The sequence below is a fragment of the Rhynchophorus ferrugineus genome, unplaced genomic scaffold (assembly GCF_030347505.1).
Source record: "Rhynchophorus ferrugineus isolate W39M unplaced genomic scaffold, kcgeb_rfMv2 rfM9, whole genome shotgun sequence".
NCBI lineage: Eukaryota > Metazoa > Arthropoda > Insecta > Coleoptera > Curculionidae > Rhynchophorus > Rhynchophorus ferrugineus.
Genome location: NW_027472588.1, coordinates 40013757 through 40030713, shown reverse-complemented (window position 1 = coordinate 40030713; position 16957 = coordinate 40013757). Strand labels below are relative to the sequence as shown.

The 16957-nt window shown below is 32.9% G+C and overlaps 1 protein-coding gene across 1 annotated transcript; it reads left to right on the top strand.

Moving 5' to 3' along the window:
- The first annotated feature begins 254 nt into the window (after positions 1–254).
- On the top strand, positions 255–4843 carry Spag1 (Spag1 axonemal dynein assembly factor). The gene is made up of 4 exons (XM_076415022.1): positions 255–608; positions 663–851; positions 1994–2580; positions 4536–4843. The coding sequence occupies exons 1-4, from the start codon at positions 397–399 to the stop codon at positions 4688–4690; spliced, it is 1143 nt and encodes a 380-aa protein (XP_076271137.1). The 5' UTR covers positions 255–396; the 3' UTR covers positions 4691–4843.
- Positions 4844–16957: the final 12114 nt, after the last annotated feature.

The following is a 16957-nucleotide window of genomic DNA, read 5'->3' as shown; positions in this document are numbered from 1 at the left end:
TTAATACGGATAGTAAATATTCTGTCACTACTATTTGCTTTTGGATAAAATTAGATGTAATAAACCTATGTCACAACAAAACGAATACAATAGCATGCTTGCTTTTACGCAACAGATTTGACTCCTTTTCATGTTGCGACACGATACAGGTCCACAACTCTGATCTCATATTACATTAATAGCATTTAAGTAACTTATACCTTACAAGGTTAACACTTACGTTGTTTCATTGAATCTATCTGTTGAAACACAAATTCTTTTTTTTATAATAAAAGGTACATTTTGCAATTGTTTCGTCCTTTTGGTCGGACGCTAATCCACGTTATATAATTTATGAACACCATGGCAACGCTAGTTGTCAAATCAATATAATATTTCGCATTGTGAAATAAAAAAATGTCTACCATAGAAGATCTGCAAAAAATTCACGAATACCAGGAATATTCGTATCGAAATCCTGGGAAGGAGTCGCTTTTGGAGAAATACAGGATCCCTATTCAGCATTTTGACTTCGATTACGTGAACAGGTGTAAAGACGCCAACGAACTGGAGAAAATAATTGACGTATTGAGGTCCGGCCAAGAGGGTTACTATCCGGATTTATTGCGGTATTATAATATATCCGATTTGTAATTTTGTTATGTCGAGAATGGTATTTTTAGGGCGACCGAAGGACAGTTGGCCAAATTACGTCCTAATAGTAAATGTTTGCGACAACGCTGTAGGGTGCTCAATAAGAACGACTTAGAAAAGGATGAGTTGGATAAGATCGCTAACGATTTGAATAAATGGGTGGCCAACGTCTCAAAATGTAATCGAGAATTAGAGGAGAGAAAATCTAATAAAACAAGGTAGGGTCAATATATTGTGACTTTATGTTACTTAAATAAAGATAATAATATTTTGGAGTTAAATGAAAGGGACTTTTTTGGAAACCGAAAATGAAAAACGATTTCATTCTTGTAAAAATTGTATTATTTCTCGGTATTAACACTTAACTTCACCATATAATCTCCCAAATTATCAATCTTATCCTTATAATGGCTTCGAAATGTTATATAGTTCAGTGAAAAATCGTTTTCTACAAATGTTTTTTTTTGGATTCGTATTTTAATTCGCCGATTTTAGTGTATTTGGTATCATTTAGTTGTTTAGTTAGATATAGTTTCTTATTAAAGATGCAATTGCTGGTATAAACCTAATATTAAAATTAATATGCGGAAATTCGTTTAGCCTGTAAGTTTTTTTTTTTCAAGATTGTTTAATACCCAAAGATAAAACAAAAACAAATTTGTTGTTCGACGGTTTAACCATTACAAAAAACAAGAGTTTAATTCTGGAGAATCATGATATGCAAACAATGATCTAAATTTGCAACGTTGCCAGTTCTTGCAAATTATACCTACATTTGAAGAATGCTCGGTCATGAGGGGCAGTGGAGTTGCCTAGATTTCAAAGAAATGATTCCCATTTCCTCTCTTTCCAGGCTTTAACCCTATCTCTGATCAGGATTCAGAGTGGCGCGAGCTCTTGTACCTGATTAGTTATTTTATTTCTCTAGGGAGGTTAAGTTGAAAAGTTTCAGAGCTGTATGTTTTAGTAGCTCTGTCTGCGGCTGTTTGGATATCTAGAGTGAGTTTAGATACTGCTCTTTCTACATCATATGGAGAATTTATACTTGGGATAGGTCCTGCACGCTGAATCTCGAGTTGAAACAGATTCCAGTCGGTGGTTTTTTTGGGTCTGGAAGAGACGGAACTCAGGAGAATGTCAATGATAGTAAGGAGGATTTTCCTGTGGTCGGAATCGAGGTCTTGGAGTACTTCTGTAAAAACCTTTTGTCTCCTGTGGAATCCCATACAACTTACGAAGACCAATTCAGATTGTTGTTATCGCTAATTATTCTGATACAGGATGGATGCTCACATATACGAATAACTTTCAGTCTAAATTATTTTTAAATCTCTTGAGCGTGAACGTTGACGTGTTCCAGTTGCAACGTGAAGATTAGACAACCCCAGCCTCAATGTCAACCGCTCAACCTGGTGAAGAAGGAGAACGCGAGAAGGATCAGCTCGACCGACTACGGAGCGTGGGACCGCTACGACCCGGATACCGAGATCCTTAAACAGGACCTGGAGGAGGAGAGAAGACGCCAGCGAGTCCGGCAGGCCAGGATAGCCGAGGAGAAGACGCGACAAGACGCCGAGACGTTCACCGGAACCAGGGGCCCGAGCGCCACGCCCACCTCCACCTTCGTGATGGCGTCGCTCGAGAAGCGCCCACCGAAGAAATCCGTCACCTTCAACAGACACCCCACCGAGGCCGAGGCGTGGTTCCTGTCGGAGAGGGAGCTGGAGAAGGGCCGGGAGTTCTTCAAGAACGGCGACTACGAGATGGCGTGGAGGAGTTTCTCGAACAGTATCGCCAGCAGGATGAACGTGACGAACTTGAACAACCGAGCCGTCACCTCCTTGAAGCTGAAGAAGTATTCGGAGGCACTGGAGGACTGTGAGCAGGTGTTGGCGATAGACTCGAAGAATCTGAAGGCTCAACTGAGAAAGGCTCAAGCGTTAGAAGGTAAGTCCCGTTAAATATATCTGTTTTCGATTTGTCATTCCTTAAAATACTGGTAGATTTTTTGTAATTGTTTATGAGCAGAAGAATCATTTGAATATTTTTTACAAAAATATAAATATTGGGTGTTTGCATGTATTCTGATCGCTAACATCTCACTCATCTAGCTGTACCTTCGTCCAATGAGTCCTCCAATTTATTGTCGTCGAATTTTTTTTTGGTCCTAGAGACTGCTCTTTGTTATTGACATCAATTTGAATCAAACAAATCAAACTGTTCCACAGGGTAGTACCTGGGGACCACTCCCGTATCTGCCCTACACTGTTGATATTCCAACAGCAAAAGAAACCGTACTTGGAATATTTTCCAACAATACAGTTATATGGCATTTCTGCCTAAGGCTGTAGAAGAAGTACAAGTAGCAGTCAGTAAGTCTATAAATGGACTATAGACTGGAAAATACAGCTTAATAGCTCCAAATCTGCCCATGTTAATTTTGCGTTGCGGCGAAATAACAAAAGCCTAATTATATCACTTATCGGATGCCCGATGCCTCAAGCAGAATCAGCTAAATACCTCGGTTTACATCTCAATGGTAGGTTAAATTGGAAACATCATGTTAGGCAAAAAGCAGAACAGATTAGACTCAAAGTCAAGCAACTGTACTGGTTAGTCGGAAGATACTCTCAACTTGACCTAAAATCAATGAGATTGGTTCTCATCTAAATTTCTGAAACGGTTTATTCATCGACTCTGCTAAACTGTCTAAAAATTTTATCAGTTGATTAAATTGGTATATTTTTAGCTACTAGGTCTGCTATCTACTGTAAAATATTGATATTTTGTTGACCGATACTATTAATGCTGTTTTTGTTGAACAAACTAAAAAATATCAATAATTCTAAAGGTTTATTACGTTTTTGGTACTTTTCCTGGCCGTTGGAAAAAATATTGATATATTTAAAAAGAAGTATCGATATTTTTTATTCTCCGCTATATCGATATATTTTTGACTCTTCACTGGTGAATAATAAGCAGATTAAAGAACAAAGTTTGTTATTTAGTGTCGGGTCTAACTTAATCACATAACAATACCCAAATTTCTTCACTCCAATACTGATTTTTCACGCAAAATTCATATATTTTTAAAACTATCGACATATTTTAAAAATATCGATATATTGTTTAAAGTATTGATGATTTGTAATTATCGATGTATTTTATAAACTATCGATATATGTTTTAAACTACCGATATGTTTTTTAAACTATCGATATTCTTTAAACCATCGATACATTTTTAAAATATCGATATATTTTTTTAAACTACCAGTATATTTTAAAACGATCGATATATGTTTTAAACTATCGATATATTTTAAGACTCGATATATATTTTGAATTATTGATATATTTTTTAAATTATCGCTATTTTAAAACTATCGATATATTTTTTAACCTATCGATATATTTCCTAAACTATCGATGTCTCTGAAACTATGGGTATATTTTAAAACAATCGATATATGTTTTAAACTATCGATACATTTTTAAACTATCGATATATTTAAAGACTCGATATATATTTTGAATTATCGATATATTTTTTAAATTATCGCTATTTTAAAACTATCGATATATTTAGCTATCGATATATTTCTTAAACTATCGATATATATTTTAAACTATCGATATTTTTTAAATTATCGATACATTTTTAAACTATCGATATGTTTGAAACTATGGGTATATTTTAAAACAATCGCTATTGTCTTAAACTATCGATATATTTTTTAAATTATCGATATTTTTTAAATATAGCACAATATCTATCAAAAAAATTGATATTCTTCGGTATTCCTGCCCTAGAGAATGAGAATGTCAGCATCTCGCGATACTGAAATTTCCAATACCGTCGGATTAAAAAAAAGCAAATTATAGCTAAATGTAATATTGTAGGTCTTCAGAGATATGAAGACGCTCTAGATGCGGTGATGGTGGTTATCGAGAGGGACCCCAACAACAGCATAGCTCAAGAGCTGGCTGAACGAACGAGGAAACACTGTCGAAACGTACTGAAAAACACCAGACTGACGATAACAGAGATCGAATAGAACGAGGTAAACGAATACACTACGTTAAATGAATCACGTAGAGACTTACCGATATTTTTCTCGAATATCTCTCATTCAGAATAAATTTTGTTGTTTTGTATATTCGACCATTTTCCAAGGTCATTCGTAAAAATATATATTAGGTAAATATGATGATTGTGTTTGATTTGTTTTCCTTTTTGTAGGTTTAGGCGAATTTTATTGGTTTCAGGTCAACAGTGGTCGTAAAATGTAGAAGATAGTTTTAGTGTTTGCGATGGGATTCAGACTTTCAAGAATAGACGGGTTAATATTGGTGTTTTCGCTTAAATAATTTTTTGTATATTTCTAGGAAATTTTTCGAATATTTTATTTTGTTGCTCATTTATAGCGGGAATTTCCTACAACTTCAATAGACTTGTTCCTACAGCACTTTATTATTAGATCCCATGGATGTAAAAGTTAATAATAATTTTATATGATGGAAATCGGTTTTGACGAAGTAATTTGTTGATGGATAAGAATGGCTAGAAGGCAGAGGTTGTACTGATTTTACTGATAGTTCGTTGAGTTGTGTGAAGAGACGTGTTATAGGAACCAAATAGCTTTAGTGTCTGGAAGAATGTTAATATTTTCTTAGCCGATTTCTATAGATGATATCGTGGTAAACTTTTAAAGTTGAACTCTAATATGTTGTGTTCCGTTGTCACACGAATTCATCTGTTATTGGTGAATTGTTGGCACAATACTACACACAGTAAATATTCTAAAAAATTTTTATAGCTATTGCAACAAATAACTAAATATTTCAAATTCATTTCAAGTCAACGACTCAATAAATAGTCCAAGACTATTCCAAGTCAACAAGTCACTGGATATTAGAAGATTATTTCGAGTCAATAAGTTATTAAGCTAAATAGTAACCTATATTGGAATATATTTTGATCTTTAAAAAAGTCTTAAAGTCTTTATTTTCAGATTTTTTATTAAAAACATTATTTTATTACTCAAATACTGGCAAATTTTGCACGGGACAAACCATGTAATCAACCAGGTCACTTTTAAGAGTGATTTTATTCGTCGATAAATATAAAACAATTTCCTAGATTAACTAAATATTCACGATTTTACTTTTTATTTATAATAAATTTTAGTAAAATATAAATGAGTGTTTTTCTGAACGTTTTCTTCCCAGGAACGTACGCCTATACCCTTAAAAATCACATATCCTCAGGTAGAAATCAGCTGAAAAACAGACGGGCAAGGTGTAGATGCTGTAGGTTGCAGCTTGCCGCCCACCACCACCACCAGTGTCAACCCTCGCAATGCGATGGAACAAGTCTCGCATAAAGGGCCCAGGCCGGGGCAGATGTGCGTCGATCTTTTCTCTATCTGAGGGGTTTAATGCCATCGGCCAGAAGGTGCACTCACATGTTGAGGGATTAATTGGTGTTTGATCCGGTAGTGTAGGAATTCGGTGTGCCGGGTAAGGGGGTGGGTTATATAAACATGTGCTTTTTTATATTAGCGTCATACCGTGGGATTGGTATATATCTTGATACGGTACCATCGTTTTTTTTTCGATAAAACTTGCTTTCTTTATATATACATTTTAAAGTTTCCTTTTTGCCAAGGAGGATTTATCTGGACTGGACCTGCAGTTTAAGGTGGGCTCCGAACCATGGTCTTCGGCATTAAGCCTACCGACTGGCGAGTGACCAACTTAGAATTCCTCCCAGACGATATCCGGCCTTACCCAGACTGGTTACCGCCGTCACTGTTCTACTATTTTGTTATTCATCTATAATAGTATTTAGATTATGTAGCTTGATACTTGATTCTTATAATGTTCCTGTTATTGGGTACATTTATAGTTTTTTAAAAGCACATATCATATACGAGGGTCACTATTTATATGTCGGGAATAGAAAAAAAAACAAATAGTTAAGCTGCAAATATATTTTTATTGTTTTTCAAAGTACTCGCCACGATGATCGATACACTTTTGCATACGCTTAAACCAACTTTCAAAGCATTTATTCCATTCTGAATGAGGTATCTTCAAAACATGATTTTTGAACACTTCAACAGCTTCTTCGGGCGATGAAAATCATTGACCACGCAGTTTATTCTTCACGGATGGGAACAAAAAGAAGTCATTGGGTGCCAAATCAGGGCTGTATGGCGGTTGTCCCATCAATTATATGTTTTGAGTGCTCAAATAGTCTCTTGTTTGAGCCGATGCCTGAGAGCTCGCATTGTCATGATGAACAATCCGGCGTCTCTTGTTTGTTTTTCTTATTTCCACGAAGATTTCTGGCAAACAAATAGTTGTGTACCAATCAGAATTTACTGTTCTACGATGCTCTAGAGGCATTGTTGCAATATGACCAGTTTTCCCGAAGAAACAGGCCACCATTTTCTTTGAAATGCTTCGTGCGCGAACAACTTTTGTTGGATTTGGTTCATCTTGGAACACCCATACAGTCGACTGCTGCTTACTTTCGTGCTCATACGAATATATCCATGATTCGTCACCTGTCACGATTTTATAAACGTTTTTCGAAGCATCACGATTCAATTTCTTAAGTATTTCTTTGCACCAATCGACACGAGCTTTTTTTTGAGCGATTGTCAAATTGTGTGGGATCCAACGCGAACATAACTTTCGCACAGCTAAGTGTTCATTTAAAATCTCATATATGCTGGTGGAACTAATGCTTAGGAATGCGTCAATCTCACAATAGGTGACATGACGATCTTTCTTAATCATTTCGTACACAGCATCGATGTTTTCTGGCACAACAGACGATTTTGGACGACCTTCACGAAACTCGTCGGACAGCAAACTACGACCACGATTGAATTCACTAAACCAGTGATACTCGGTGGATTTTGATGGAGCTTCATTGCCAAAAGTCAAATTAAGTTGATTGATGCACTCTTGTTGTGATAATTCACATCGAAAATCGCAAAAAATCATCGTACGAAAATATTCACGATACAGTTCTATTTTTTGCCGAGACGAAACTTTCAACTAAATATAAAATAAACGGTACCATAGCGTCCGTGTGACAAAATATTCTGAGTACGTATATCGTCAAAAATGTCAAACTTTACGATGGAACCGTCAGATGGACTCACATGACAACAGTGTTGCCAATTCGCGAAAAATAAATAGTGACCCTCGTATTATAGCCAGACATGGGCAAAATACATGCTTTGCTTTATATTTTGTTTTGCTCTGCAAAAAAGAACCTATATTTGAAATATTATATACAAAATACAGTATTATAACTATTTTTATTTAAAATACAGAATACAAATTACAAAATGCAGTCAGATGATATTTTATATAAGTAGGATTGTCTAATCCAACCCATTATTGCCAATATTAATTAATAAAAGAAGAATTTTCTTTCATGAACACACAAGAGTCTAAATCTGGAGAATCATGGCATGCGCACACGGATTTGAATTTGTCACGTTGCCAGTTCTTGCAAATTATACGTACATTTGACGAATATAATATAAATGGAATACATTATCGTTATTTCTCAAATGAAATATTTCTGTTGAGATTCAAGTTAAAATTTTTTGGTACATTTTTTATCTCCTATAATATAAAAAATACAATATGAAGAACTTTTCATAAACATCTTTCATCTTAAAATAATTTTAAAAAGAGAAAATCAAACAGAAATAAAAGTTATATTTCTATTATGTCTAAGTTGTTTAAGCTTCTTTAAACATATTTTGTTTTGAAGGTGTATACAGATCTTTATATATTAAATAAATATTTTTTCTAAATAATTAATTATTTTTAATGAACTATTATATTTATTTATGAATAATTCCAATGAATTCATTATACAAATGAAAGAAAAATTCTCCTGTATTAATTAGTTTAATTAGAAATAATATATAAAAGTAATGAATTTAAAATTCAAATGAAACTACTAAAAATATCAGACCTAGAAGACTGGTGTACTCATATTGCAGTGATCCTTGGGTATATTGGTAACGCTCTAATGCACTGGTTGCCATAGGGTCTCTATAATATAAACTTTTGTCAGTCAGGTCTAGTCATTATTTGGTCATTCACATTTAATATCAGCTGTTGAGTTTTCGATATTCGAAATTCTGCATTCATTACAAATAAAGAATATTTAAAAGACTTTATCATCCAAATTTAAAACACTTTACTAATTTAGTACTATTTAGTACTATGTTTATATAGAAGGCCTTCATGACGTAACAGGTTAATTGAAAAGTCCCCGGCCTACCATAGTAAAACACATTTTTTTACTCATCATTATTCCCTTCAAGATTATAGCGACTCTCCAACTTTTTGTAGCGCGATGTGTCCTTTGCTTCAAAATAGCCCTCATTTTCGGCGATCAGCTCTTCATTCGATGAAAATTTTTCCCAGCGAGCATTCTTTTGAGATCTGAGAACAGGAAATAGTCGCTGGAGGCTAGATTTGGAGAATACGGAGCATGAGGAAGCAATTCGAAGCCCAATTCACGGATTTTTGACACAGTACATTGTCTTGGTGAAGCAGCACCTTGTTTTTCTTGAAATGCCACTTTATTCTCCAAATCTGGCCCCAGCGACTATTTCCTGTTTCAGATCTCAAAAATAATGCTCGCTGGAAATAAATTTTCGTCGAATGAAGAAGTGTTCGCCGAAACTGAGGCCTATTTTGAAGCAAAGGACAAACCGTACTAGAAAAATGGTATCGAAAAGTTGGAGGGTCGCTATAGTCGGTGTATCACCCTTGAAGGGAATTATGTTGAATAAAAAAACTAATTTTGTCAAAGAATATGTTTTACTATGGTAGGCCGGGGACTTTTCAATTGGCCCGTTATTTGATATTTGATTGATTTGATATTTTTTCTCTCGCTGATACTTGTTATAATCAAAAGGCCGTACGATCAGAGTTTAAAGCGTTCATACAAATCTACTAGAAACCAAAAAACCGTAACCCTACTATCAAAGAGTCGCCAATATGTTAAAAACCTGACTATATAGGTTGGGTGATCTATTCCTCCACTGTTTCCAATTCTATAAAGGCACCCGAACTTCCATTGTTATTCACATCCGATGATTAAAATGGAAATTCTGGGGCTCCGCCATAACGCCCCAGTACGTTTTTGGACTCGCTGAGGCTTTTGAATATTTATAAGGTTAATAGTAACCTAAATTTGCTTCAATGGTATTATTATTATATAACACCAGTTGATTTTAGAAAATGTTCCTTTTTTTCGTATTATTCATATACATTTCAAACACCAGTTATTGAAGTATGTGTTATTTCGATCTCTTCTTCGCTGCTTTTTTGATAAAACGTCACTGTGACAATTCTGGCCGAAAAACTGAAGCAAATAAAAATCTAAAGGCGAAGGAATGTAGATAAAATTCATAGAAAAAATATTAAAACAAAAGCTCCCGAATGTTAAGGTACCTCAATTGTTAGGTCAGAAACAAAAGTGCAACGTTATAGAAGTAAAAAAGTGGTCGAAAGATTCTGTAACTTGGTAACAGTTACTAGATATTGCTCATTACAACTACAATACACTTTTTGGAGATATCACTTCTTATGAATTCGATATTTTCTTTGAAAAAAGCTTATTAGAAGCATTAAGCTTCATATGAATTTTGACCAATTCTTTAATAGACATAATATTTGTCAGACTGTAACTTGAAAGATTCTGTAACTGCTAACATTTACTATATATTCCTCCTTACAACTACAATACACTTTTTGGAGATATCACTTCCTATGAAGGTGCAAAAGGTCTATCGATTCTTCGATCGTCTTAAAAGACAACGCTGAATGAATATGGTGCCTGAAGTATGGCAAACACTATAAATAATGACCGATAATACCATGTAATACAAATTTCTTTACGAAAAGCTTATTAGAAGCATTAAGCTTCATATGAATTTTGAAAGATTGTTATTAAATTTTAATAGACATAATATTTGTCAGACTGTAACTTGAAAGATTCTGTAACTTGATAACATTCACTAAATATTGCTCCTTACAACTACAATACACTTTTTGGAGATATCACTCTTTATGAAGGTGCAAAAAGGTCTATCGATTCTTCGATCGTCTTAAAAGACAATACTGAATGAATATGGTGCCTGAAGTATCGGCAAACACTATAAATAATGACCGATAATACCATGTAATACAAATTTCTTTGAGAAAAGCTTATTAGAAGCATTAAGCTTCATATGAATTTTGAAAGATTGTTATTAAATTTTAATAGACGTAATATTTGTCAGACTGTAACTTGAAAGATTCTGTAACTTGATAACATTCACTAGATATTGCTTCTTACAACTACAATACACTTTTTGGAGATATCACTCCTTATGAAGGTGCAAAAAGGTCCATCGATGCTTTCATCGTCTTAAAAGACAACGCTGAATGAATATGGTGCCTGAAGTATTGGTAAACACTATAAATAATGACCGATAATACCATGTAATACAAATTTCTTTGAGAAAAGCTTATTAGAAGCATTAAGCTTCATATGAATTTTGAAAAATTGTTATTAAATTTTAATCGACATAACATTTGTCAGACTGTAACTTGAAAGATTGATAGTAATTTGAAAGATTCTGTAACTTGATAACATTCACTAAATATTGCTCCTTACAACTACAATACACTTTTGGAGATATCATTCCTTATGAAGGTGCAAAAAGGTCTATCGATTCTTCGATCGTCTTAAAAGACAATACTGAATGAATATGGTGCCTGAAGTATTGGTAAACACTATAAATAATGACCGATAATACCATGTAATACAAATTTCTTTGAGAAAAGCTTATTAGAAGCATTAAGCTTCATATGAATTTTGAAAAATTGTTATTAAATTTTAATCGACATAACATTTGTCAGACTGTAACTTGAAAGATTCTGTAACTTGATAACATTCACTAGATATTGCTCTTTACAACTACAATACACTTTTTGGAGATATCACTTCCTATGAAGATGCAAAAGGTCTATCGATTCCTCAATCATCTTAGAAGACAACGCTGAATCAATATGGTGCCTGAAGTATTGGCAAACACTATAAATAATGACCGATAATACCATGTAATACAAATTTCTTTGAGAAAAGCTTATTAGAAGCATTAAGCTTCATATGAATTTTGAAAGATTTTTATTAAATTTTAATAGACGTAATATTTGTGAGACTGTAACTTGAAAGATTCTGTAACTTGATAACATTCACTAAATATTGCTCCTTACAACTACAATACACTTTTTGGAGATATCACTCTTTATGAAGGTGCAAAAAGGTCTATCGATTCTTCGATCGTCTTAAAAGACAATACTGAATGAATATGGTACCTGAAGTATCGGCAAACACTATAAATAATGACCGATAATACCATGTAATACAAATTTCTTTGAGAAAACCTTATTAGAAGCATTAAGCTTCATATGAATTTTGAAAGATTGTTATTAAATTTTAATCGACATAATATTTGTCAGACTGTAACTTGAAAGATTCTGTAACTTGATAACATTCACTAAATATTGCTCCTTACAACTACAATACACTTTTTGGAGATATCACTCTTTATGAAGGTGCAAAAAGGTCTATCGATTCTTCGATCGTCTTAAAAGACAATACTGAATGAATATGGTGCCTGAAGTATCGGCAAACACTATAAATAATGACCGATAATACCATGTAATACAAATTTCTTTGAGAAAAGCTTATTAGAAGCATTAAGCTTCATATGAATTTTGAAAGATTGTTATTAAATTTTAATCGACATAATATTTGTCAGACTGTAACTTGAAAGATTCTGTAACTTGATAACATTCACTAAATATTGCTCCTTACAACTACAATACACTTTTTGGAGATATCACTCTTTATGAAGGTGCAAAAAGGTCTATCGATTCTTCGATCGTCTTAAAAGACAATACTGAATGAATATGGTGCCTGAAGTATCGGCAAACACTATAAATAATGACCGATAATACCATGTAATACAAATTTCTTTGAGAAAAGCTTATTAGAAGCATTAAGCTTCATATGAATTTTGAAAGATTGTTATTAAATTTTAATCGACATAACATTTGTCAGACTGTAACTTGAAAGATTCTGTAACTTGATAACATTCACTAAATATTGCTCCTTGCAACTACAATACACTTTTTGGAGATATCACTCCTTATGAAGGTACAAAAAGGTCTATCGATTCTTCGATAGTCTTAAAAGACAATACTGAATGAATATGGTGCCTGAAGTATTGGCAAACACTATAAATAATGACCGGTAATACCATGTAATACAAATTTCTTTGAGAAAAGCTTATTAGAAGCATTAAGCTTCATACGAATTTTGACAGATTGTTATTAAATTTTAATCGACATAACATTTGTCAGGCTGTAACTTGAAAGCTTCATATGAATTTTGACAGATTGTTATTAAATTTTAATCTTTTTAATCTAAAATTAACTAATTAAAAGTGTATTGTAGTTGTAAGGAGCAATATTTAGTGAATGTTATCAATATAACATTTGTCAGGCTGTAACTTGAAAGATTCTGTAACTTGATAACATGCACTAGATATTGCTTCTTACAACTACAATACACTTTTTGGAGATATCACTCTTTATGAAGGTGCAAAAAGGTCTATCGATTCTTCGATCGTCTTAAAAGACAATACTGAATGAATATGGTGCCTGAAGTATCGGCAAACACTATAAATAATGACCGATAATACCATGTAATACAAATTTCTTTGAGAAAAGCTTATTAGAAGCATTAAGCTTCATATGAATTTTGAAAGATTGTTATTAAATTTTAATCGACATAACATTTCTTGAAAGATTCTGTAACTTGATAACATTCACTAAATATTGCTCCTTACAACTACAATACACTTTTTGGAGATATCACTCCTTATGAAGGTACAAAAAGGTCTATCGATTCTTCGATAGTCTTAAAAGACAATACTGAATGAATATGGTGCCTGAAGTATTGGCAAACTCTATAAATAATGACCGGTAATACCATGTAATACAAATTTCTTTGAGAAAAGCTTATTAGAAGCATTAAGCTTCATATGAATTTTGAAAGATTGTTATTAAATTTTAATCGACATAACATTTCTTGAAAGATTCTGTAACTTGATAACATTCACTAAATATTGCTCCTTACAACTACAATACACTTTTTGGAGATATCACTCTTTATGAAGGTACAAAAAGGTCTATCGATTCTTCGATCGTCTTAAAAGACAATACTGAATGAATATGGTGCCTGAAGTATCGGCAAACACTATAAATAATGACCGGTAATACCATGTAATACAAATTTCTTTGAGAAAAGCTTATTAGAAGCATTAAGCTTCATACGAATTTTGACAGATTGTTATTAAATTTTAATCGACATAACATTTGTCAGGCTGTAACTTGAAAGATTCTGTAACTTGATAACATGCACTAGATATTGCTTCTTACAACTACAAGACACTTTTTGGAGATATCACTTCTTATGAAGGTGCAAAAGGTCTATCGATTCCTCAATCATCTTAGAAGACAACGCTGAATCAATGTGTCTGAAGAATTGGCAAACATCATAAATAATGACTAGTAATACCATACAATTTTTTTTGAAAAAAAAAGCTTATTAGGAGCATTGAGCTTCATATCAATTTTGACGAATTCTTGTTAAACTTTAATAGACATAATATTTGTCAGACTGTACTGTCTCGTGAATCACCAATTAATAAAAAAATGCACCATCATCAAAGCGTGGTGAATATATTCAAAAAACCAGACTATATGGTGTCTTACCCTTCTCTATTTCTCCCATCTTTTGTTGTTTACACACCTGATTAATATGGAAATTCTTCTGCTTGGCTGTGCTCGAGTCAATGAAGGCTATGAATATGTATGGCGCGTGTAGTGCCCTAAATCTAGGGGATAGTTCTCCAATAGCACGCTTTGCGCTCGCTTAAAGTTGGTTTAAATATAATGATTTCCGTTTCAAAGTAATTAAATCACTCTAGTGTTTAATATCAGGTGCCTGCATGTATTCTGGTCATCTTTTTGCTTTAAAAAGGCATTTATTGAGAAATATTGTTACAATATATGTTAATCAAGATATTGTAAAACATTTTCTATGACTTTTTATCTGGCAACATGGAACATTTGTGCATTTTGGTACTTCTTCATTATTTCGGAAACATATTCCCGCCAAGCCATGCTGCTTTGACCTGAATAAGTGGTAACGTTGCCGATTCTTGCAAATGATACGTACACCTGAAGAAAATAATATAATACTTCTGTTGAGACACAAATTAATTTTTCGGTACATTTTTAATTTCAAGTAATCAAGACGATAATGATACTCCAAGTTAAAAATATGTTTTTCGTTGTTTATGTTCCTGATATTTAATTAAAAATAGCAGCCCAAAGATAGCACGAGTTATGTTATTCGTACAAAATTTGTATTGACGTCATGTGACATGATGTTGTGATAAAATTAAGACTAATTCAATGCCGAAAACTGCAAATATATATGTTTTTCTGTTAAATAGCTAATTAATTAAAATGAAGAACTTTGATTGTCCACAACTTAAATTACTACATTGGGTGTATAACTTAAATGTAGACCTACTATTTCATTTATATTTCCCCAATTTTTTTGCGTTGTGTAAAAATGTGTGAAATAATATAAATGGAGCTATCTGCGATATCTGATGACGATAGATGATAATACATGTTTCGGATGTTGGGAAGATGGCTGAAATTATTATGAACCCAAAACCTTGAAAACCACCATGTAAATAATGGTGTTTAAAAAACTGGAGGAACCAATGGACATGTTAAAAAGTCCATTTGCAGAAGCCATTAAAAAAAAAGAAATGAAAATAAAAATGTCGCCTATATTTTTAAACGTAGTCTTCTCTTGGAAGAAGCTTACTCTATAACTAAAGAAACTAAGTCATGTATGCCATAAGACAGTGTATTGGTGTCAACTTGCAGACAATATGAGCAACCAGAATATTACAACAGGAAATTGACATTGACATGGAGAATAAAACTCGTTACATATACATAAAATTAATTTACGAACAAAATGAATCTAAATTATTCCTCGTACCAATTTCAAAATGATCAGTAGTCAAACAAAGTTGGTAATAGTTGAAAGAATATTGTAAATAGATAAATAGGTTTAGGTAGGTATTAAGCTAAAATGTGTGTATATAGTGGAATATAAAATACGTGTAGTAGATAGGTTAAATAAGTTATTTGTTTACTTTAATTTAGTTATTACAACGATTATTATGTATATATTATATTTTAAAAAGTTTTTTTTTGTGTTAAAAATCTAAGTTTGATTATTTTTTACTTTTTAGTGAGTTCCTTATCTGTTTCTTGAAGTCGGTTCAATTTTTTTGTTAAAAATATTTTATTTTATTCTTTTTAGTGTCAGATTTGTACTCAATAAATTACGCAGTTATTTTATTAAGTATTATGATAGGTAGCCAAAGTAAAGACGCAGCCCGCATGAGGAAAAATAGGAATAAAGAAACAATGATTGAAAATAAGGAACGATTGAGGTCCCGGGGCAAAAGTCGTTGCCCTCCCCCCGGAAAGCGAACGCTCTAACCACTACACCATAGAGGCCAGTTGCCTGCAATATTTCTACGGCTTCCCGTATGATCTGGTGAGTTCTTAAAAAGCAAACTGAACGGCTTTTACACTGAAGGACTTCAGTTCAGCAATAACATTTTACACAAATATCTGATTATTTTAGATAAATATGTGATAAATATGTTAAAAAATATGTGAAAACTTTATACGTGCCTTTGGAATTTGGGGGTTTTCCTCGATATAGCATAGAACCTCCTTTTTTGAAGTCGGTTAAAAATATTTTATATTGATATCTTATTTTTTCAATATTTCATTATTTTATTAGATTTTATTATTTCAATATTTCAATGAAATGTGCATTGCAGAAAAATACGTAAACCACAAAACTAATATGTTTTACCAATTACACGAATTTTAATCAAAACGAGACAACGTTGGTGCACGTAGAAAGCTAATTTTAAAGTTAATTAACACTCCGAATATATTACAACATATACGATTTTGACAAATCCCTTTCAAATTTTTAATTATAAACGGGATTGCGACATTCTCATCGTATGAATTAATATAGTCGACGTCATACAGTGTTCTTGATAATCTCCGTGTCATAATTAAAAATTTATTAAAACGAAATGTAT

What these genes read in the sequence shown, in the direction of transcription:
- Spag1 (XM_076415022.1), top strand. Translation starts at nt 397, where the DNA reads ATGTCTACCATAGAAGATCTGCAAAAAATTCACGAATACCAGGAATAT. An exon ending in AGAAAATCTAATAAAACAAG is followed by an intron (nt 852 to 1,993) that starts GTAGGGTCAATA and finishes GACGTGTTCCAG; the next exon opens with TTGCAACGTGAAGATTAGAC. An exon ending in AAAGGCTCAAGCGTTAGAAG is followed by an intron (nt 2,581 to 4,535) that starts GTAAGTCCCGTT and finishes GTAATATTGTAG; the next exon opens with GTCTTCAGAGATATGAAGAC.